Source organism: Bombina bombina, chromosome 4, assembly GCF_027579735.1.
Source record: "Bombina bombina isolate aBomBom1 chromosome 4, aBomBom1.pri, whole genome shotgun sequence".
NCBI lineage: Eukaryota > Metazoa > Chordata > Amphibia > Anura > Bombinatoridae > Bombina > Bombina bombina.
In genome coordinates, this window is record NC_069502.1 from 252990346 (window position 1) to 253015890 (window position 25545).

General features: G+C 38.2%; 1 protein-coding gene across 1 annotated transcript in view; it reads right to left on the reverse strand.

Annotated features, from left to right (window-relative positions):
* Window positions 1–25545, reverse strand: part of LOC128657263 (FERM, ARHGEF and pleckstrin domain-containing protein 2) — a 261529-nt gene that overhangs the window by 26365 nt on the left and 209619 nt on the right. Inside the window, exon 14 of the mRNA XM_053711541.1 lies at window positions 24432–24583. Within this exon, the coding sequence (XP_053567516.1) occupies window positions 24432–24583 (152 nt within the window). The remainder of the gene's footprint in view (window positions 1–24431; window positions 24584–25545) is intronic.

Consider the following 25545-nt stretch of genomic DNA (forward strand, 5'->3'; position numbering starts at 1 on the left):
TCGCTCTATTTACTAAAAACAGAAATATATACACAGGGTATACCTTGTGAACAACTGGCCTTTCTGAAATCCAGATTCGATTTCACCTGGACAGAGAAATCTGTCGTACATTTGGGTATTAGGCTCTCCGGCAGCTTTCCCCAGATAATCAGAGATAATTATATACCTCTTTTGTCAGCGCTTTGCTACCCTCAAGGGTGATTGGAACTTAACTCATGTCTCCTGGTTGGGTAGAATAGCTGCAATAAAAATGTCTTTCCTGCCCAGACTTACCTACCTATTTTGATGCCTACCTATCAAGATCCCTAAATACATACTTCTACAGTTATAAAGCGAACCATAGGCTTCCAGACCCTGTCCAGATTCAGAATACCCCTCAACAAAACACCATCCACGGCCCTATTACATATAGGAGTTCTACCGTCTCACGACTATTAAAAATGCCATAGCCTGTGCATGGAAAAAGGAGCCCCCCCCCCCGGACTAAAATCTGTACTATGGAAAAGAATATAATTTTATAAACTCGACAAATAAGACCTTTTTGAACTTGTTTGGGCCGACTGGAAAGACGTACATGACACAGATTGGAGACCTAATGTTACGACTACCGACTGAGTTTAGTGGAGGTGAGGGTCTGTGAGCTCTAAATTCTGGGACTCAGACGAGTCGTAACCCCTCTCCCTCCCCCCCTCATGAACCATTGGTTTAAGAAAAGTTGAGGACAGGCTCACCCTCTTTTTGCACTGTGTTAAAGTGTCCTTAACCCTAATGCTTTTTCCCAAAGAAGTCGAATTGTACAAACAGGGTCTGATAATTTATCGACTTTATCCTGAACTTATATTTCATATATATTTGAGAACTGATAATGCTTTTTGTCTTTGTGTTTTACTTCTTTGTAATTTATGTTTAATGGATAATAAAGCTTTTGAAGAAAAAAAAGCTATAGCAGTTTTAAATGTGTATTAAGAATGCAACATGCACCAGCATTTTAAATACAGCACTTGCTCAGAGAGCCTAAGGGGCTTGTACCATCTGGTAATGACTCAATTTGTTAATTTCTGACATGGTACAAGCCCCACATATGCACTGAGCAGCTGCAGTATTTAAAATGCTGGTGCACTGAGAATATTGAGCTATGCTTCACATGCACGTGCAGACAAAAATGTTAACACTAAAACAGTGTTAACTTTTACTAGAAGCATTTTTGCTAATACATGTATATTGCAAATATGTTTCTATTCAAAGATGTAATTAATATATGCGCAGTTACATTTTGACCGGAATATCCCTTTAAGGAACAGGACAGCATTTGTGTAGCTGCAGAGTGTAGCATTTTGTAGATAGGTTACAAGCAGTATTGAAAATGTTTTATTCTTTAACTTTTATATGTGTGTGTTTGCATTTTGTGTGCACTTTTACCTTATGAATTAATACATTTTTATATGAAATTATGTAGATTTAAAAAAAGAGAGAGTGATGAATTCCCTATCTACTGGTGAAATCCCCAAAAGTTCAAATTTTCCCTCTTTTCTTTTTATATAGATATCCTTAGGCCACATAATACACAATTTGATTGCTCTTACCATGAAAAAATGTTTACAGTGCTGGAGATTAAATCTCCTTTCCTCTAGCCTTAAATTGTTAAATATTAGCATACAAAACACTGTCAGACGACTAGCACGGTTATTAGTTTAGAGGTGGAAGCGTCACCACAGTGAGGAAAGGGCGCTGTGCCGTGGGCAGACGGAGGCGCTGACTTTAGCAAGGAGGACACGGCAAAGAAAGGGAGAGTTTAGCACCCCTTTTTTTAATAAACTGATCACTGAAGTTTATTTTTAGTGATGGTAAATCCTAGCGTTTTCTAAATGTTCGAATTTACCATCACTTTAAGTTTATGTAAGCAGACTAATCACTCATGAACTAACACCCTCTAGTGGTGAAAAACTGTAAAAATGCCCTGAGAGAAAAGGCGGCCTTCAAGGGCTTAGAAATTAGCATATGAACCTCCTAGGTTTAACCTTCAACTAAGAATACCAATAGAACAAAGCAAAATTGGTGATAAAAGTAATTTGGAAAATTGTTTAAAATTGCATGCCCTATCTGAATCATGAAAATTTATTTTGGACTAGACTGTCCCTTTCAGGGGTGTATTAAGGCATAGGCCAACAAGGCTGGTGCCTAGAGCAGCAGATTTTTTTTTTTTTTTTAAAAACAAGCTTTATTAGTGAACATTCATCAATCTTTAACATAAGTGCAATACAATAACTTTGCAGAGTAACAATTCACATAATGGCATACATGTTTTACATTTAGATCCCGATGACAAAGGACCAGCTAAAGCTAACATTGTAATGTTTAACCACATAATATTTGCTAATTTCTAAGTGAATTGTACCGCATTTATAAAGACGTCTACACAATAATTTTAAAAACATTCGTGAACATACATCAATCTTTTACATAAGTGCAATATAATAACCTAGCAGAATAACAATTCACGTAATGTCATGCATATTTTACATTTAGATCCTGATGGCAAAGGACCAGCTGAAGCTAACATTGTAGTGTTTAACCATATAATATTTGCTAAGTTCTATGTGGATTGTACCGCAGTTAGAAAAACGCCTACACAATAATTTTAAAAATTAATTTCACAAGCAGATAACTGGTATGTTCACATGCGTTGCTCTTTAGTGCGTCACGTAAGGAAGAAATGGAAAAGAGAAGAAAGAAAAGCTAGAGGATATACCATAAGAGGTTATAGAGAAAGGAGGGGGGGGGAGGGAGGGGGAAGGAGAAAAAAAAAAGAAAAAAAAAGGGAGAAAAAACCCAGATAAGTGTACCTATCAACTCACCTCCAGACAAAATCATCGGTTAGAATCAATAATTTATATCTCTTTGCCCTCCCATAATAGTACCATATATTCATGTGTTTCAGTTTTGCCTGACATTACATAGTGGTATCTTTCCAAGTTCAGCAGATCCCCAACCCCAGCTCTCCATTCACCCAAAGTCGGCACCTGTTGAGATTTCCAATGCCTTGGAACAAGACTCTTTGCGCAATTTAGGAACAGAAGGAACAAATTTTTCTTATGTACTTCAATTATTCTGGGAATTTCATGAAAGATAAGGTATTTGGGGTCCGGGGGCACAATCATTTTCAGGAGCTGGCCTCCCCGAACACTGCTTCCCAAAAGGGTCTTATAAGTGGGCACCCCCACCACAGGTGCAACATTGTGCCTTCCTCCCCACAGCCCCTCCAGCACTCCCCATTCAGGTGATGATATATCCTCCGCAGCCGTTGCGGTGTCATATAACACCTACTTATGAATTTAAAATGCATTTCCTGCAGTCGAATAGACACAGACGCCTTTCTTGTTTTGTTGAAGATAGATCGCCAGGACTGCGCGTCAATCTCCAGTCCCAACTCTCTATGCCACGCCTCTACGTAAGTGGGTTTAATTTCCCCATCTCCCTCCATCAACAGTGTGTATAACGAGGAGATCAGGTGGCGCGGGATAGTGGATGAGGTACAGAGTTCCTCAAATGGAGTTTTCTGCCTGGTCAGTTGATCTCTATTACGCGCTTTAGTGAAGAAATGTGTTAATTGTTATGTTCTAAACCATGAGGAGAACAGCGCTGGATTCCAAGCGGCTAGATCTTCCTGTGGCTTAAGTTTATCATGTTCAATTACATTGGAAATAGCAACCTCTGAGAGAGGGTAGGAGACCCCCGAAGAGTATCTTTTATTTGCTATTCCAGTATCTGGATTTTCCAGTACGGGGGTAACCAGTGCTGCGGCTGATGAGATAAAATTTGTGGTTTTAATGAGTTTGTCCCAAATTTGAAAAACGTCTTGCAAGAGAGGATAGTGCGATATGCATTGTTGGCGGTGTTTAGCACTTATCCAAGCCAGCGAACCAACGTTACCCCTTTGGAGGATCTCCCTGTCCAACTCAATCCAAGCCTTGTCCAAGGAACCGTGACACCATTCAACAATTCGTTGTAGAATCATTGCTCTATGGTATTCAATGAGCAGTGGCACTCCCGCCCCCCCCCCCCCCTCTGTCTCTAGGAAGATACATTGTCTTCTTGTTAATCCTTGGCTTTAGGTCATTCCATATATAAGATTCCATTAGTATTTGTACTTGGTGAATCATATGTTCAGCCGCTGCTAATGGGATCGTCTGCATTATATAAAGCATTCTAGGTAGCACATTCATTTTGGCTACATTTATCCTCCCCATCCATGAGATTGTTTTATTTTTCCAAGATCTCAAATCTCCTGCAATAGAATCTCTGATGTTTCTATAGTTGACGTTTACTATCTCCCCCATTGAGGGAGCAAGCAGAATGCCAAGATATTTCAAGTGCTTAGTAGCAATTTTAAGAGGGCATTCCAGGCTCTGAGCCACATATTCTTCGTGAGGCATGGAGACGTTCAGTATTTCCGATTTGGAAAGATTGAGAAGGAAATCCGAGACCCGACCATATTCCTTAATCTCTGTTAGTGCCGCCCGCAGGGAAGCACCATTGTCCGCAAGAGTCAGCAGGACATCATCCGCATACATTATCAATTTATGCTCCATTTCGCCGACTCGAAATCCGCGAATAGCGGCATTAGCTCTTATTTTGCAGGCCAAGGCCTCTATAACCAGGGCAAACAGCAGGGGGGATAGCGGGCAACCCTGCCGCGTTCCATTTGAAATCAAAAAGGGCGCAGAGAGCATACCATTCACCCTAACACGTGCACTTGGGCCGGAATACAAGGAGAACACCCCATTGATAAAACGTGGGCCCAGACCCACCTTCGCCAGAGTGTGGCGCATAAACGACCAGTTAACCCGGTCAAAGGCCTTCTCCGCGTCCGTTGATACCAGGACCAACGGCGCGGAGTTGGCCTGGGCTGCAGAGATCAGCTGGAGGACCCGAAGAGTGTTATCTCGTGCCTCTCTTGCTGGGATAAAGCCTGTCTGATCAGTAGAGATTAATTTAGGTAGGTACTTTTTAAGTCGATTCGCTATAACTTTCGCTAGTATCTTAACGTCTACGTTAAGAAGGGAGATCGGTCTGTAACTACCAGTTTGTGTCACTGGTTTGTCTGGTTTAGGAATAACTGCGATGAAGGCTTCTAACATCGGTCTAGGCAATACTGGGTCGCCAGCCAACCGATTAAACAATTGGAGTAATCTGGGTATTATAATGTTTGCAAAGGTTTTGTAATAACGAGCCCCAATTCCATCAGGGCCCGGACTTTTACCAATCTGAAGACTCTTAATAGCCTTCGTGATTTCCTCCGCAACAAACGGGGCTTCTAGTTGTTCCGTTTCCTCTTCCGAAAGTCGCGGAAGATCAATATCTTCTAAGTAATCTGCAACCTCCTGCTCAGGAATCTGGTCAACATTTAATTCTCCCCGTACTGAGTCGCTCGGGTGAATATTATAGAGAGATTCATAGAATTTCCCAAAGGTATTAGCAATCGCTTGTCCATCTTTGTGTATTGTTCCTTGGTCATCCAAGATTTCGAATACATAGGAATTTAGTCGTTTCCGTGCTAAAGCACGAGCCAAGAGCCTCCCTGCTTTATTTCCCTGTTCAAAAAACTTCTGCCTCAGAATGAGTGCTTTCTTGTGTTGCTCCTCTTGCAGGTGCCTCAACAGGGCCGACCTAGCCACAATCAGTTCCTCCTGCAGCACCTGATCAGTGGGGCTAAGTTTATGTGCTGCCTCTTTCTGAGTCACCTGTTCTAACAGTGCTGTGTATATTTCTCTTTTAGTTCGGCGCAATTTTGCACCATGTCTCATTAAAATTAGACATGTGCACCGCTAAAAAATTCGGTTCGTTTTCGGTTCGGATCGATTCGGACTTTTCGAATTTCGTTTCGGATCGAATCGGATTCAGCAAAATTTGAATAAATTTGTTTCGGATTTATTCGGATCCGAATAAATTCGTTTCGGATTTATTCGGATTCGGCTGAATTCGGTTCTATTCCGTTCTGAAATTCGGTATGTTTTTAGTACACTAACACCCATTTAGTACACTAAGTCACTAACACCCATAAACTACCTATGAACCACTAAACCGAGGCCCCCCCACATCGCAAACCCTATAATAACATTATTTAACCCCTAATCTGCCGATCGGATATCGCCGCAACCTACATTATAGCTATTAACCCCTAATCTGCTGTCCCTAACACCGCCGACCCCTACATTATAGTTATTAACCCCTAATCTGCCTCCCCCAACGTCGCCGCAATCTAACTACAAGTATTAACCCCTAATCTGCCGACCCGATATCGCCGCCGCCTACATTATAGCTATTAACCCCTAATCTGCTGTCCCTAACACCGCCGACCCCTACATTATAGTTATTAACCCCTAATCTGCCCCCCCCAACGTCGCCGCAATCTAACTACAAGTATTAACCCCTAATCTGCCGACCCGATATCGCCGCCGCCTACATTATAGCTATTAACCCCTAATCTGCTGTCCCTAACACCGCCGACCCCTACATTATAGTTATTAACCCCTAATCTGCCTCCCCCAACGTCGCCGCAACCTAACTACAAGTATTAACCCCTAATCTGCCGACCCGATATCGCCGCCGCCTACATTATAGCTATTAACCCCTAATCTGCTGTCCCTAACACCGCCGACCCCTACATTATAGTTATTAACCCCTAATCTGCCCCCCCCAACGTCGCCACAATCTAACTACAAGTATTAACCCCTAATCTGCCGACCCGATATCGCCGCCGCCTACATTATAGCTATTAACCCCTAATCTGCTGTCCCTAACACCGCCGACCCCTACATTATAGTTATTAACCCCTAATCTGCCCCCCCCAACGTCGCCACAATCTAACTACAAGAATTAACCCCTAATCTGCCGACCGCAAATCGCCGCCACTATAATAAATGTATTAACCCCTAAACCGCCGCACTCCCGCCTCGCAAACACTATAATACATTTTATTAACCCCTAATCTGCCCTCCCTAACATCGCCGCCACCTACCTACAATTATTAACCCCTAATCTCCCGCCCCCAACGTCGCCGCTACTATAATAAGGTTATTAACCCCTAAACCTAAGTCTAACCCTAACACTAACACCCCCTAACTTAAATATAATTTAAATAAAACGAAATAAGTTTACTATAGTTAAATAAATGAATCCTATTTAAAACTAAAGACTTACCTGTAAAATAAACCCTAAGATAGCTGCAATATAACTAATAGTTACATTGTAGCTATTTTAGCATTTATATTTATTTTACAGGCAACTTTGTATTTATTTTAACTAGGTACAATAGTTATTAAATAGTTAATAACTATTTAATAACTACCTAGCTAAAATAAATACAAATTTACCTGTAAAATAAATCCTAACCTAAGTTACAATTACACCTAACACTACACTATCATTAAATTAACTAAATAAATGACTCATATTTAAAACAAAATACTTACCTGTAAAATAAACCCTAATATAGCTGCAATATAACTAATAGTTACATTGTAGCTATTTTAGCATTTATATTTATTTTACAGGCAACTTTGTATTTATTTTAACTAGGTACAAAAGCTATTAAATAGTTATTGACTAATTAATAGCTACCTAGTTAAAATAATTACAAAATTACCTGTAAAATAAATCCTAACCTAAGTTACAATTAAACCTAACACTACACTTTCATTAAATAAATTAACTACAAGTACCTACAATTATCTACAATTAAATAAACTAAAGTACAAAACCCCCCCACTAAATTACAAAAAAAAACAAACACTAAATTACAAAAAATAAAAAAATATTACAAGAATTTTAAACTAATTACACCTAATCTAAGCCCCCTAATAAAATAACAAAGCCCCCCAAAATAAAAAAAATGCCCTACCCTATACTAAATTACAAAAGTTAACAGCTCTATTACCTTACCAGCCCTGAACAGGGCCCTTTGCGGGGCATGCCCCAAAGAAAACAGCTCTTTTGCCTGTAAAAAAAAAACACAATCCCCCCCCCACATTACAACCCACCACCCACATACCCCTACTCTAACCCAAACCCCCCTTAAATAAACCTAACACTACCCCCCTGAAGATCTCCCTACCTTGAGTCGTGTTCACCCAGCCGGGCCGAAGTCTTCATCCGATGGGGCAGAAGAGGACATCCAGACCGGCAGAAGTCTTCATCCAAGCGGGGCAAGAAGAGGTCTTCCATCCATCATACAAGTACCAAAATACAAACAAACACTAAATTACAAAAAATAATAAAATATTACAATAATTTTAAACTAATTACACCTAATCTAAGCCCCCTACTAGCTATTAATATAGCTTCAATATAACTAATAGTTACATTGTAGCTATTTTAGGATTTATATTTATTTTACAGGCAACTTTGTATTTATTTTAACTAGGTACAATAGCTATTAAATAGTTAATAACTATTTAATAACTACCTAGCTAAAATAAATACAAATTTACCTGTAAAATAAATCATAACCTAAGTTACAATTACACCTAACACTACACTATCATTAAATTAACTAAATAAATGAATCCTATATAAAACTAAAGACTTACCTGTAAAATAAACCCTAATATAGCTGCAATATAACTAATAGTTACATTGTAGCTATTTTAGCATTTATATTTATTGTACAGGCAACTTTGTATTTATTTTAACTAGGTTCAATAGCTATTAAATAGATATTGACTATTTAATAGCTACCTAGTTAAAATAATTACAAAATTACCTGTAAAATAAATCCTAACCTAAGTTACAATTAAACCTAACACTAAACTATCATTAAATAAATTAACTACAAGTACCTACAATTAAATACAATTAAAAAAACTAAACTAAAGTACAGAAACCCCCCCACTAAATTACAAAAAATAAAAAAATATTACAAGAATTTTAAACTAATTACACCTAATCTAAGCCCCCTAATAAAATAACAAAGCCCCCCCCAAAAAAAAAATGCCCTACCCTATACTAAATTACAAAAGTTAACAGCTCTATTACCTTACCAGCCCTGAACAGGGCCTTTTGCGGGGCATGCCCCAAAGAAAACAGCTCTTTTGCCTGTAAAAAAAAACACAATACCCCCCCACATTACAACCCACCACCCACATACCCCTACTCTAACCCAAACCCCCCTTAAATAAACCTAACACTACCCCCCTGAAGATCTCCCTACCTTGAGTCGTGTTCACCCAGCCGGGCCGAAGTCTTCATCCGATGGGGCAGAAGAGGACATCCAGACCGGCAGAAGTTTTCATCCAAGCGGGGCAAGAAGAGGTCTTCCATCCATCAGAAAAGTACAAAAAAACAAATAAACACTAAATTAGCAAGAATAATAAAATATTACAATAATTTTAAAATAATTACACCTAATCTAAGCCCCCTACTAGCTATTAATATAGCTTCAATATAACTAATAGTTACATTGTAGCTATTTTAGGATTTATATTTATTTTACAGGCAACTTTGTATTTATTTTAACTAGGTACAATAGCTATTAAATAGTTAATAACTACCTAGCTAAAATAAATACAAATTTACCTGTAAAATAAACCCTAACCTAAGTTACAATTACACCTAACACTACACTGTCATTAAATTAACTAAATAAATTAATCCTATATAAAACTAAATACTTACCTGTAAAATAAACCCTAATATGGCTACAATATAACTAATAGTTACATTGTAGCTATTTTAGCATTTATATTTATTTTACAGGCAACTTTGTATTTATTTTAACTAGGTACAATAGCTATTAAATAGATATTTACTGTTTAATAGCTACCTAGTTAAAATAATTACAAAATTACCTGTAAAATAAATCCTAACCTAAGTTACTATTAAACCTAACACTACACTATCATTAAATAAATTAACTACAAGTACCTACAATTAAATACAATGAAATAAACTAAACTAAAGTACAAAAAAAAACAAACACTAAATTACAAAAAATAAAAAAAATTACAAGAATTTTAAACTAATTACACCTAATCTAAGCCCCCTAATAAAATAACAAAGCCCCCCAAAATAAAAAAAATGCCCTATACTAAATTACAAAAGTAATCAGCTCTATTACCTTACCAGCCCTGAACAGGGCCTTTTGCGGGGCATGCCCCAAAGAAAACAGCTCTTTTGCCTGTAAAAAAAAACACAATACCCCCCCCCCACATTACAACCCACCACCCACATACCCCTACTCTAACCCAAACCCCCCTTAAATAAACCTAACACTACCCCCCTGAAGATCTCTCTCTACCGTGTCTTCACCCAGCGGGCCGAAGTCTTCATCCGATGGGGCAGAAGAGGACATCCAGACCGGCAGAAGTCTTCATCCAAGCGGGGCAAGAAGAGGTCTTCCATCCATCAGAAGTCTTGATCCAGGCGGCATCTTCTCTGTTCATCCATCCGGAGCGGAGCGGCAGCATCCTGAAGACATCCCACGCAGAGCATCCTCTTCTTTCTTGATCCGACGACTAGGTGACCACCCAGCCAATCAGATTGAGCTCGCATTCTATTGGCTGATCGGAACAGCCAATAGAATGCGAGGTCAATCTGATTGGCTGATTCCATCAGCCAATTGGATTGAACTTGAATCTGATTGGCTGATTAAATCAGCCAATCAGATTTTTCCTACCTTAATTCCGATTGGCTGATAGAATCCTATCAGCCAATCGGAATTCAAGGGACGCCATCTTGGATGACGTCACTTAAAGGTACAGTCACCTAGTCGTCGGATCAAGAAAGAAGAGGATGCTCTGCGTGGGATGTCTTCAGGATGCTGCCGCTCCGCTCCGGATGGATGAACAGAGAAGATGCCGCCTGGATCAAGACTTCTGATGGATGGAAGACCTCTTCTTGCCCCGCTTGGATGAAGACTTCTGCCGGTCTGGATGTCCTCTTCTGCCCGATCGGATGAAGACTTCGGCCCGCTGGGTGAAGACACGGTAGAGAGATCTTCAGGGGGGTAGTGTTAGGTTTATTTAAGGGGGGTTTGGGTTAGAGTAGGGGTATGTGGGTGGTGGGTTGTAATGTGGGGGGGGGGTATTGTGTTTTTTTTTACAGGCAAAAGAGCTGTTTTCTTTGGGGCATGCCCCCGCAAAAGGCCCTGTTCAGGGCTGGTAAGGTAATAGAGCTGATTACTTTTGTAATTTAGTATAGGGTAGGGCATTTTTTTATTTTGGGGGGCTTTGTTATTTTATTAGGGGGCTTAGATTAGGTGTAATTAGTTTAAAATTCTTGTAATTTTTTTTATTTTTTGTAATTTAGTGTTTGTTTTTTTGTACTTTAGTTTAGTTTATTTCATTGTATTTAATTGTAGGTACTTGTAGTTAATTTATTTAATGATAGTGTAGTGTTAGGTTTAATAGTAACTTAGGTTAGGATTTATTTTACAGGTAATTTTGTAATTATTTTAACTAGGTAGCTATTAATTAGTCAATAACTATTTAATAGCTATTGTACCTAGTTAAAATAAATACAAAGTTGCCTGTAAAATAAATATAAATGCTAAAATAGCTACAATGTAACTATTAGTTATATTGTAGCTATATTAGGGTTTATTTTACAGGTAAGTATTTAGTTTTATATAGGATTAATTTATTTAGTTAATTTAATGACAGTGTAGTGTTAGGTGTAATTGTAACTTAGGTTAGGGTTTATTTTACAGGTAAATTTGTATTTATTTTAGCTAGGTAGTTATTAACTATTTAATAGCTATTGTACCTAGTTAAAATAAATACAAAGTTGCCTGTAAAATAAATATAAATCCTAAAATAGCTACAATGTAACTATTAGTTATATTGTAGCTATATTAATAGCTAGTAGGGGGCTTAGATTAGGTGTAATTAGTTTAAAATGGTTGTAATATTTTATTATTTTTGCTAATTTAGTGTTTGTTTGTTTTTTTGTACTTTTCTGATGGATGGAAGACCTCTTCTTGCCCCGCTTGGATGAAGACTTCTGCCGGTCTGGATGTCCTCTTCTGCCCCATCGGATGAAGACTTCGGCCCGGCTGGGTGAACACGACTCAAGGTAGGGAGATCTTCAGGGGGGTAGTGTTAGGTTTATTTAAGGGGGGTTTGGGTTAGAGTAGGGGTATGTGGGTGGTGGGTTGTAATGTGGGGGGGGGATTGTGTTTTTTTTTTTACAGGCAAAAGAGCTGTTTTCTTTGGGGCATGCCCCGCAAAGGGCCCTGTTCAGGGCTGGTAAGGTAATAGAGCTGTTAACTTTTGTAATTTAGTATAGGTTAGGGCATTTTTTTTATTTTGGGGGGCTTTGTTATTTTATTAGGGGGCTTAGATTAGGTGTAATTAGTTTAAAATTCTTGTAATATTTTTTTATTTTTTGTAATTTAGTGGGGGGGGGTTTGTACTTTAGTTTAGTTTTTTTAATTGTATTTAATTGTAGGTACTTGTAGTTAATTTATTTAATGATAGTTTAGTGTTAGGTTTAATTGTAACTTAGGTTAGGATTTATTTTACAGGTAATTTTGTAATTATTTTAACTAGGTAGCTATTAAATAGTCAATATCTATTTAATAGCTATTGAACCTAGTTAAAATGAATACAAAGTTGCCTGTACAATAAATATAAATGCTAAAATAGCTACAATCTAACTATTAGTTATATTGCAGCTATATTAGGGTTTATTTTACAGGTAAGTCTTTAGTTTTATATAGGATTCATTTATTTAGTTAATTTAATGATAGTGTAGTGTTAGGTGTAATTGTAACTTAGGTTATGATTTATTTTACAGGTAAATTTGTATTTATTTTAGCTAGGTAGTTATTAAATAGTTATTAACTATTTAATAACTATTGTACCTAGTTAAAATAAATACAAAGTTGCCTGTAAAATAAATATAAATCCTAAAATAGCTACAATGTAACTATTAGTTATATTGAAGCTATATTAATAGCTAGTAGGGGGCTTAGATTAGGTGTAATTAGTTTAAAATTATTGTAATATTTTATTATTTTTGGTAATTTAGTGTTTGTTTGTATTTTGGTACTTGTATGATGGATGGAAGACCTCTTCTTGCCCCGCTTGGATGAAGACTTCTGCCGGTCTGGATGTCCTCTTCTGCCCCATCGGATGAAGACTTCGGCCCGGCTGGGTGAACACGACTCAAGGTAGGGAGATCTTCAGGGGGGTAGTGTTAGGTTTATTTAAGGGGGGTTTGGGTTAGAGTAGGGGTATGTGGGTGGTGGGTTGTAATGTGGGGGGGGATTGTGTTTTTTTTTTACAGGCAAAAGAGCTGTTTTCTTTGGGGCATGCCCCGCAAAGGGCCCTGTTCAGGGCTGGTAAGGTAATAGAGCTGTTAACTTTTGTAATTTAGTATAGGGTAGGGCATTTTTTTATTTTGGGGGGCTTTGTTATTTTATTAGGGGGCTTAGATTAGGTGTAATTAGTTTAAAATTCTTGTAATATTTTTTTATTTTTTGTAATTTAGTGGTTTTTTATTTTTTGTAATTTAGTGGGGGGGTTTTGTACTTTAGTTTATTTAATTGTAGATAATTGTAGGTACTTGTAGTTAATTGTAGTTAATTTATTTAATGACAGTGTAGTGTTAGGTTTAATTGTAACTTAGGTTAGGATTTATTTTACAGGTAATTTTGTAATTATTTTAACTAGGTAGCTATTAATTAGTCAATAACTATTTAATAGCTATTGTACCTAGTTAAAATAAATACAAAGTTGCCTGTAAAATAAATATAAATGCTAAAATAGCTACAATGTAACTATTAGTTATATTGCAGCTATATTAGGGTTTATTTTACAGGTAAGTATTTAGTTTTAAATATGAGTCATTTATTTAATTAATTAAATGATAGTGTAGTGTTAGGTGTAATTGTAACTTAGGTTAGGATTTATTTTACAGGTAAATTTGTATTTATTTTAGCTAGGTAGTTATTAAATAGTTAATAACTATTTAATAACTATTGTACCTAGTTAAAATAAATACAAAGTTGCCTGTAAAATAAAAATAAATCCTAAAATAGCTACAATGTAACTATTAGTTATATTGCAGCTATCTTAGGGTTTATTTTACAGGCAAGTCTTTAGTTTTAAATAAGATTCATTTATTTAACTATAGTAAACTTATTTCGTTTTATTTAAATTATATTTAAGTTAGGGGGTGTTAGTGTTAGGGTTAGGGTTAGATTTAGGTTTAGGGGTTAATAACCTTATTATAGTAGCGGCAACGTTGGGGGCGGGAGATTAGGGGTTAATAATTGTAGGTAGGTGGCGGCGATGTTAGGGAGGGCAGATTAGGGGTTAATAAAATGTATTATAGTGTTTGCGAGGCGGGAGTGCGGCGGTTTAGGGGTTAATACATTTATTATAGTGGCGGCGATTTGCGGTCGGCAGATTAGGGGTTAATACTTGTAGTTAGATTGTGGCGACGTTGGGGGGGAGGCAGATTAGGGGTTAATAACTATAATGTAGGGGTCGGCGGTGTTAGGGACAGCAGATTAGGGGTTAATAGCTATAATGTAGGCGGCGGCGATATCGGGTCGGCAGATTAGGGGTTAATACTTGTAGTTAGATTGCGGCGACGTTGGGGGGGGCAGATTAGGGGTTAATAACTATAATGTAGGGGTCGGCGGTGTTAGGGACAGCAGATTAGGGGTTAATAGCTATAATGTAGGCGGCGATATCGGGTCGGCAGATTAGGGGTTAATACTTGTAGTTAGATTGCGGCGACGTTGGGGGGGGCAGATTAGGGGTTAATAACTATAATGTAGGGGTCGGCGGTGTTAGGGACAGCAGATTAGGGGTTAATAGCTATAATGTAGGCGGCGATATCGGGTCGGCAGATTAGGGGTTAATACTTGTAGTTAGATTGTGGCGACGTTGGGGGGGGCAGATTAGGGGTTAATAACTATAATGTAGGGGTCGGCGGTGTTAGGGACAGCAGATTAGGGGTTAATAGTTATAATGTAGGTGGCGGCGATATTCGGTCGGCAGATTAGTGGTTAATAAAATACTGCAGGTGTCAGCGATAGCGGAGGCAGCAGATTAGGGGTTAATAAGTGTTAGATTAGGGGTGTTTAGAGACTCGGGGTACATGTTAGGGTGTTAGGTGCAGACTTAGTGTTTCCCCATAGGAAACAATGGGGCTGCGGTGTTAGTTTTTTTTCAGCCGAAACTCCCATTGTTTCCTATGGGGAAATGCCGAATTTTAACGAGCTAATTCGGATTTATTCGGAGATACGGCAGCTATTTCGGATTCATTCGGTAGATTCGGAAGTATTTTAATTCGGAAATCCGAATCGATCCGAATCTCCGAATTTACGAATTAATCCGAAACGAACCGCACATGTCTAATTAAAATGTCCCGAAGAACACATTTGTGAGCTTCCCAGACAGTAAAACTGTCTATTTGGTCGGTTGTATTTAAACGGAAGTATTCCTCCAGGCGAGTGTGTAACTCCTGGATTAGTAATTTGTCATTTAAGAGAAACTCACCCAGTCTCCAAATATAAGGAGTTATTGGTGAGTCGGGCCAGTCTACAGTGCATCTAACTGGAGCGTGATCCGACCACGTGATCGCGTCGATATTACTGCCGGTTGTGACTGCTACCCGCGGAGTCTGCAAATAGGTAATCTATCCTCATGTATTTCCTGTGAGGATGTGAGTAAAATGTAAAGTTTTTAGTTAAAGGATGAAAAGTACGCCACACATCGTGTACCACTAGGTCTGTGAGGGATTTAGTGAGATGTTTGACTACCCTGTGGGGAGCGCTGGAGAGACCATCAGAAGTATCCAGGGCCGGGTCCAGTGACACATTAAAGTCACCGCCCAAAAAAAAGAGTGCCTTTCTGTATCTCCAGGATCTTGAGCATAAGTTTTTAAAAAAATATATCTTGGGCTTTGTTTGGAAGATAGAGATTGGCCAGGGTCAAAGGTCTGCCGAAAAGTGAGCCGGTTAAAATTATATATCTACCATCTGGTTCTCTAACTATTTGGTCTACCTGGAAAGGGACTGTAGGATGGAAAAGTATTCCCACTCCATTTTTTTTTGATGCACCTGAGGCAAAGTATGCCACTGGGTACTGTCTATCGAACCAGTTTGGTTCTCTGAGCCTAGAGAAATGGGTCTCCTGAATGAACACTATATCACTCCCCATGCGATGTAAGTCCCGGGTGATCATAGATCTTTTCCCTGGGCTATTAAGGCCCTTGACATTTATAGTCACTAAATCAAAAGTGTGTCGCCTGACCTGTGTCTGTGATTTGGCCATCTGGGGGAAAAAAAAAAAAAAAAAAAAAGGGGGGGGGGGGAGAGGAGAAGGGATAGTAGGTAAACGAGTAATTAGGTAGGATAGCCAATGACAGTAGTAGAGCCAATAGTCTCAAACACGAATGAGATAGAAATCAGGTAGCTCGTGAGAGTAGGTAAGAGAAGGAAGAAGAGAAGGAGGGGATCAGAAGCCTGGTACAGACCGAGACTACCAAAGAAAAGAATACCTTTCCCAAAGATAGAAGAAGGGCAAGATAATAAAGAGAAAAGTATAGCTTCCAAGCCAGAAGGAAACTATATAACTTACTCAACAGGAGGTAGTAACCTCATTACTCTTACAAATACATTATTAACAGAAAAATAAACTTTGTAGGTAAGAAAGACCCAGAAATACAAAACATTAGAATGTAAACATTAGAACCATATATTTGTGCAATAACATCCCTAAACCTCAAAGCAGTCCCCCCGCCCACCCGAGAGACCACTAACTTATGGGGATTACCTTTCCCAAATGCTTCTTAAGTTGCATGTGTTGCAAAGTAAATAGGGGATCAGGAGGGCTAGGGTATACATTATTCCCTGACTTTTTAAGACCATCCCGTTCCATCAGCTTATTCCCTTATGTGGTATACTGAGCTAGCACCTCTTCTTTACATATATTTGCAAATCAAATTATGTCAGTGACTTCCAAGTGACCCCTACCTCTCGACCCCCCCCCCCCTCTTACGCACAGTGAAGGGAGAGCAAACACAGGTATCTGCCTACATATAACTAACAACTATGCGTTCACCTTGGTGTCATAATGCAATTAGAAATGAGCTAGAGCAGCAGATTTTTAAGGAGCAGCAGAATTTTGAGTCCCTAGGGCCACTCTACTGAACTCAGGGCCGGGTGGCTAAATCAACCAATTACTAATGACTTAAATGGCTGGCCAAGCTATTGCTATCCTATGGGATTGTATGTGGGTGCGCATGACGTGGTGACAGTGGAGGCGGAGCTCACTTGCGCAGCCTGGCCTGGACTGAGAGGGAATGCGGTATTCTTCTTTGCTCCACCGTGTGATTGAGACTCACACAGACTGCACAGTGCAGTGTGCACTACAACGTGACCACTGTGAAACAGCATATGCCTTTCTCCCTTCAATACATCTTCATTAGGCATTAAACTACTTAAACGGATTAGTCACTAAATACTTGTACATTTACTGTTTGTCTATCTGTCATACATGCAAAGAAAAAGTATTTATTGCTGAATCTATACAACTATGTGACTTAAAACACAACTGAAAATATGTTGTATGCATTTAATACATTCAGAAACAATACAAGTATATACTTTATTATGATTGTATCATGTGACTTTATCCGCTAAGATACAATTCCTAAACCTATCATAGCTACTGTTGTATTTTTAAGTACTTTTAAAGGCCAGTTTGTATATTCATTGCATATTTATCCAAGCAGATATTTTGCTTAAATAACTGTCAATCACCAAAGAAGATATTTAAGGTTAAACAACTACCTACTGACAAACTATCATACAGTGAAGGATATTTTTTTCTGATATAAACACTTTAATCATCTGACTTGCAAAATAATGTCTATATATATATATATATATATATATATATATATATATATATATATATATATATATATATATATATATATAAATCAATGTAAATATTTGCATAGGAAATTAGTACATCTAGGCAAGTATCCCCGCTTGCTTTTCCCCAGAAATTCTTAATATACAATGTTTCCAATGCACAAGAGAATTGTGGGTAAGATATGCAAATTAGATATGCAAATTCTCATTTTTTTTGCTTCAAAAATACTGTTTTGACACAGCGATCCTTTTAAACAGGATTATGACAGCAAACCAGAAATCACTCACTAGACAAGCCTGTTTCGTTCTTTTTGGAACTCATCAGTAGGAGATAGATTTCTGGTTGCTGCATTGGAAAAGCTATTTTCATGGTTAAACCAAAATTCATTAAAATTATGGGGGGAGATAAAAAACTGAAATTAAAATCCTCCATGTCTCAAAATTAATCAATGTAAATATTTGCATAGGAAATTAGTACAAGTAGGCAAGTATCCCCACTTGCTTTTCCCCCGATTTGAATAGCCAATAGAATTACAGTAGCTCTTATTCTACTGGCTATTCAAATCAGCCAATAGAATTACAGTAGCTCTCATCCAATTGGCTGATTTGAATTTGAAGGCTCAAATCAGCCAATAGGAATTCAAGGGACGCCATTTTTAATCACGTGCCTTGAATTCCTATTCAGTGTACGGCGGAGATCGTATGAAGAGGATCCTCCACGCTCCATGGCTCCGCGGTCTTCAGTTCCAGTGTCGCCGATCTTCAGTTCCAGAGTGGACGGTCTTCAGCTCCACGGTCATCAGTCTATAACTCCTCCGCTCCTGGTTCCTGGAAGAAGAAGAGGTTGCCGCCTGGAAGAAGACTTCACCGCCTGGAACAGGACCTTCTCCGTCGGTCTTCAGGACAGGTAAGGAGCACTTGGGTGTTAGACTTAGGTTTTTTTAAGGGGGGATCGGGTGGGTTTTAGAGTAGGGGTGTGTGGGTGGTAGGTTGTAATGGGGGGGTTTGTTCTTTTTTTTACAGGTAAAAGAGCTGATTAGACACATCAGATCCCCAGCGCTCACCACTTCCACGTCTTCTCCGGCAGCGTGTCTTCAGCGAGTGCACACGTCATCAGCCTGCTTCCAAGTGAGGGTGTCGTAAGACAGCGTCGTCGTTAGGACGCCAAACAACATACAAACAGGAATCCGGTGAGTCTATCGCAACTCCTCCCCAGGAAAAGCACAGTGACTCTTGTAGTAAAAATAGAAAAGTCTTTATTGGTAGTAGAACGTAGATAAAAACAGGGATGTGAGATACAACTCACAAATTCAATATTGGTGTTCCAGTATTGCAAGACACGGCAAACATGTTTCGTGTGGGGCCTCCACACTTGTTCACTGCTGTTAATTGCAAGCACTGGATACACCTTTAAAGGACAATCAATCACCAAAAATTGTAAACATGTGTGTACTTAACCCTGCCTATACAGATAATTGCCAAAAAAATACACAAACATTGTACATGTGGGAGAAAAAGTGAAGTAACTGTACATTAGAAAAATATATATGTTAATAACATTATGATTTAGGAGAGACCAAGACTTGTCAAATAAATAGACATTAAATAAAAAGATTGACATCAGATTCCATATTAATGCCAAGCGGATATCTGGTATTGAGAGTGAATATCCACTGAGCCTCCTTATAGCTCAGTTTATATTCCCTGTCTCCCCCTCTAGAATGTTTTGGGATGTAGTCAATGGCCTGAATTGATACTAGGGATGAGTCAGCATCATGCATATTTTTAAAATGCTTAGCAACAGGCGTGAAGACATCAGGGTTATCAATATCCCTGATGTGTTCAAGTGCTCTGTCCCTGAGCATTCGCTGGGTTTTTCCAACGTATTGGATATGACACCCCCTACAGGTCAAAAGATAAACTACAAAAGTAGATTTACAGTTCAATTTGTGTCTAATTCGATATGACTTATTTGTAACTGAGGAATGAAAGCAATCACCCTCCACCACATAATTGCAGGTTTTGCATGTTTTTGCTTTGCATCTAAAAAAGCCCATTCTCTGAGGTAACCAGGTACATGTTCTCTGTGTGGGCAATTGTGAAGGAGCTACTATGTTGCCAACAGTGATAGCTTTCCTAGCTACGAATTTGCAGCCACTATTAGCTACCCTTTCCAGAGAAGGATCAGTAGCAAGAATAGGTAGACTTTCTCTGATCAGATTGCAAATTTTGTTGAACTCCAAACTATAAGGAGTGCTAAAGATAAGTAGTCTCTGCAAACTTCCCTAGTAGATGGAGTTCTATCAAATCTCTTATATGTCAATAGCTGACTACGTGGGATTTTTCTGATTTGTTCTCTTGTGGATTTTAACAAAGTTAGTGGATACCCAAGCTCTAAAAGCCTCCCCTCCAAAATGTCAATTTGTTCATTAAACATAGTATCATTAGAACAAATTCTGCGTGTTCTAATGTACTGACTTTTAGGTATGGCTTTTAGAACGTGTTTTGGATGGCAGGATTGAAAATTGAGGATAGTGTTCCCACTAGTTGGTTTACGATATAAGTTAGTATCCACAGTCTTTGTAGATATTTGAGCGGAGAGCTCAATGTCCAAAAATTTAGTGTGTAGTGGATGTTGTTCAAAAGTGAATTTAAGATTTGCCTCATTGGTATTGATGTACTTAATAAAATCCTCTACACTACTACTATCCCCATTCCACACCAGCAACAGGTCATCGATGTAGCGTCCAAAATATATGATATTATTCTTGTGAGGGTTGCCATCTCCATAGACGTGGAACAGCTCCCACCATCCCATATAGAGATTGGCATAGGAGGGGGCAAACTTTGCCCCCATTGCCGTTCCACGCCTCTGGAGATAGCAACATCCCTCAAATAAGAAAAAATTGTGAGTTAATAAAAATTCGATGGCCAAAATAAGAAACTGTTTGACCTCCACCGAATAATTAGAGTAATTGTCCAAAACAAAGGACACTGCATCGAGCCCCTGCTGGTGTGGAATGGAGGTGTAAAGAGAAACAACATCTATAGTCACGAATCTGTATGTCTCTTCCCATGTGATATTCTGTACTGTTCTTAAAACCTGGGTGGCATCCCTAATATAACTCATAAGGTTAACCACTATGGGCTGGAGAAAAGAATCAACCAATTCAGATAAGGGCTCCAAAAGTGAATCAACCCCCGAAATGATGGGACGACCGGGGGGATTTTTTGCATCCTTGTGGAGCTTTGGAAGGAAATAAAAAACCGGAGTTAATGGTTTTCTTGGTAACAATGAGTTTAAAAGTGAGGCCGGTATAACACCCTTATGTGTGCCTAGAGTCAATATGTCTTCAACTAGGGGCATGTAAGCGGTGGTGGGATTAAAAGTAAGTTTTTTGTAAACCTCTGTATCGTTTAGTTGACGATACGATTCACTAATATAATACTCCCTATCCATAACCACCACATTGCCCCCCTTGTCAGATTCTTTAATGACTAAGGCAGTGTTCTTACCTAAAGCAATAAGGGATTCTCGTTGTGCAGTTGTGAGGTTGTTTCTAAAGCGATCCTTCATTCTGGTTTTTTGGGAGTGTACCTCCTCTGATAAATGGACAAGTTTTTTCTCCACTGTACGCTGAAAGACTTCTATATTTTTACTCCTACTATGTACAGGGTAGAAATTACTTTTTTTCAGACCAGAAACTGAAGGTGGCCTAGCGACAACCTCAGGCTGCACAATATCCTCATTTAAAATTGTGGTCATATCCAGAATTAGACACTGTTCATCAAACATAAGTGTTTCTTTGTTCATATCTTGTTCATTGCTAACACCAGCTACAACATCCTGTTCAGAGCCATCGCTGTTACCTGAAAAATGTTTTTTCAGCGTAAGTTTGCGTACAAATAAATTAACGTCATGTATGGTACCAAAAAGGTTAAAATGTGATGTAGGTGAAAACCCTAAGCCTAGGCTAAGGACCTCCTTATCAGTATGTGTAAGAGGGACCTTAGAGAGGTTTACAACATTTTTTAGAGGTATTTTCTGGTCTGTGTCCTCGTTTGATATCTGCCTTGTATGTTTGCATTTTTTGCCACCCCTCCTGCCCCTTCGTGTTTTTTTCTTTTTTGTTTGGTCCCCTGGCGTAATTCGTTTTTTGACTCATTAATGTGATTAGTTGGATTGTCCAGTGCCGAACTGACACTAGGCAATACCACATCATCGCCAGAGTCCGGATCAGAGGTTTCTACCTCATAGTCGGTTTCAGCAAAGTGTACTTTTTTGCTTTCTTTAGCAACATCTTTGCTTTGATTGAATTTCTGAAACTTACGACTATGATGTCTAGACCCCTGTCTAGAGATATTCCACCTATATACTTTCTCAGAATCATAATCCCTTTTGTCTCTAGATAGCTTTTGTTTTTTAAATTCCCACAAATCTTTGGTGAATTTGGCCATGTTAGCTTCAAACCTATTGTCATAGGGAACAAAATTAATATCAGATTGAAATTTAAGTAGATCCTGCTGTACCAATTTAATCTGTGCAACAAGGTCTAGCCTAAGTTGTTTTTTATATTCCACCAAAAGATCTATGAGAGCAAAAGAACAAACATCCAATACATGATTCCATTTGTTAATAAAATCAGAGTCCGTTACAGCAAAAGAAGGGAATTTTCTGATCCTCAATCCTCTCGGTATCCTTGCTTGTTTTTTGTAAAGTAAAAAAGTTTTTATATCAAGATCAAGTTTAATGTCCTTACGTCTTAGCTCATCTATATGAAAAAAGAGGTCATTTAGAGTATTAGTATTGTCATCGAATATATCATCGACCCCTTCCTCATATGTGTGTAAAGTAGCTTCCAAGTCCCGTAAAACAAAGCTGTTAGCAGCCTCCGACATGATAGCAATGTGTGTATGATATTGCTACTACCAAAAGTCCGTAAAACAACAGAGTCAAAAGAGTAAATCTCGGCACAACAGGCAATTAGAATCTTCAGCACCGCACAATATAACGCTTACATTCAGCCTTACGTGAGTGAGGGCAGCAACGGATCAACGAGCAAACCACAGCAGACACATCAGATCCCCAGCGCTCACCACTTCCACGTCTTCACCGGCAGCTGATTACTTTGGGGCAATGCCCCACAAAAGGCCCTTTTAAGGGCTGGAAATAGAGCTGATTACTTTTGTAATTTAGTTTAGGGTAGGGACATTTTATTATTTTGGGGGGCTTTATATTTTATTAGGGGGCTTAGATTAGGTGTAATTAGCTTAAAATTCTTGTAATCTTTTATTTTTTGTAATTTAGTGTTTGTTTTTTTTGTAATATAGTTTAGTTTATTTAATTGTATTTTAGTTGAGATAATTGTAGTTTATTTAATTAATTTATTGATAGTGTAGTGTTAGGTGTAATGGTAACTTAGGTTAGGATTTATTTTACAGGTAATTTTGTAATTATTTTAACTAGGTAGCTATTAAATAGTTATTAACCATTTAATAGCTATTGTACCTAGTTAAAATAAATACAAAGTTACCTGTAAAATAAATATAAACCATAAAATAGCTACAATGTAATTATTAATTATATTGTAGCTATCTTAGGGTTTATTTTATAGGTAAGTATTTAGTTTTAAATAGGAATAATTTAGTTAATAATATTAATATTATTTAGATTTATTTAAATAATAATTAAATTAGGGGGTGTTAGGGTTAGACTTGGGTTTAATATAGGTGGCAGCGGTGTAGGGGGCTCAGATTAGGGGGTAATACATATAATATAGGTGGCGGCGGTGTAGGGAGGTCAGATTAGGGTATAATATATATAATATAGGTGGCGGCGGGGTACGGGAGCGGCGATTTAGGGGTTAATACATTTATTGTTAGGAGTGAGAGGGGGGATTGCGGATAGAGGGGTATACATGTCGGGCTATGTTTGGGAGGCGTGTTAGACAGTTACGGGATATTTTATACTTTAGTTAGTTTTTTTTTAGGCGGTGGCAGTTTCTAAAGTGCCGTAAGTCACTGGCGACTCCAGAAATTTGTACTTACGCTTATTTCTGGGCATCGCTAGTTTGTCTGACTTATGGCACTTTAGCAACTGTCGGCGCCGTATATGTGATAGCGCGATGTGCGAGGTGAAACTACGGGTGGCGCAGGTTTCCACGCTTGCGCCGAAACCTGCACCGTATATCGGATCACGCCCCTTATTCAACATACATCTTGATTTAAAGGCTGCCTTAATTTGCTTATCTAGAGGATGCTTGAATGCAGTACCACCTTTCAATGCAACACATTTAAAAAGTTAGCAACAACTAAATATATAGGGCTTGGGGTGGCCAATTAAAAAGCAAACCATTCTAGTAATATATAGATGTGTACTATACAGTTACTTTAACAGATTATTTAAATCAGGGATTTCATCTCAATTTACATGTTAAAAATGAATTCTGGTATTAACAAAAGCTTGTTTTTTTTTCTTTTACTTAGAAAAGATAAAGTATATAATATATACTTCAAGATACACTGTAGATTTACATACCTCCTCCATGTATACTCGCTGTCCGCTCTGAAGAAGTACACATGCGATTTGAAGTGCAGCTTAAAAACATGCTGACAGCTAACAGGGTCTGAGAATGAGGGTACACTCACAGTGTAACCCAGAAGGGGCAGAGAGGCAAGTGGTGCATCCTCCTGAAATAAACACACAAGCATCCAGTACAGTGAATTTAGCATTTGCCGCTGTAATGCTATCACTGTACATACAGAGACAGAATTTTACATATTGAAGACTATAGAAAAAGATATATTCATACTTTCAGGATGATTGTCAGAGAAAATTCACAATTTTGATACTAATCACATGTATCTGTGCTATATTATGCAGGCGTACAATTGATCATGTGCATTTTCTTACATATTCAGGTAAACATACACAGAGATATTATTAATTAGTATTGATATGTAGCTATTAACCAGTGTTTCTTGTCAACATATAATTGCTTGCTTTTGTACTTCAAAAGAATTCATGTGTAGCTACTATTATACTCAAGGTCCAGCATAGCTGTATGATTCCTGTCATTATATTATTATAAAAAAAAAAACATGTTATTCATATATGGTTCCAATAAGTATCTTTGTCTATAAACATTAGTGGGGTTCAACCTTGGTCAAAAAGAGATACTGACTTGTTTTTTTCAGAACATATTTGCAAAATACATATTTGTCTATTATATCTTAGTGATGAGTGCCATCTTTAGAGGGAAAATATTCTGACTGCTAAATCTTAGCTCATTGACAAAATTTGTAATCAATCTGTAATTAGTGTCAGCCTATCATTTATGTGAACCTAACCTTATCAGTTGGGGTGGAGTTAAGAGTTTTTCATAAAATACACACTCACCCACAAAAGGGGGGCACAATGGGACACAAGCAGATGACACAAGAGGGGCATACAAAGCATGCACAATGACCACACCCTGTCACACAGTATATATATATATATATATATATATATATATATATATATATATATATATATATATATATATATATATATATATATATATATATATATATATATATATAGCAACTCTCAATGTAAATCCGCCCTCCGTGGGTCAACCACTTGTAGGTTCCGTGTAGATAAATATCCT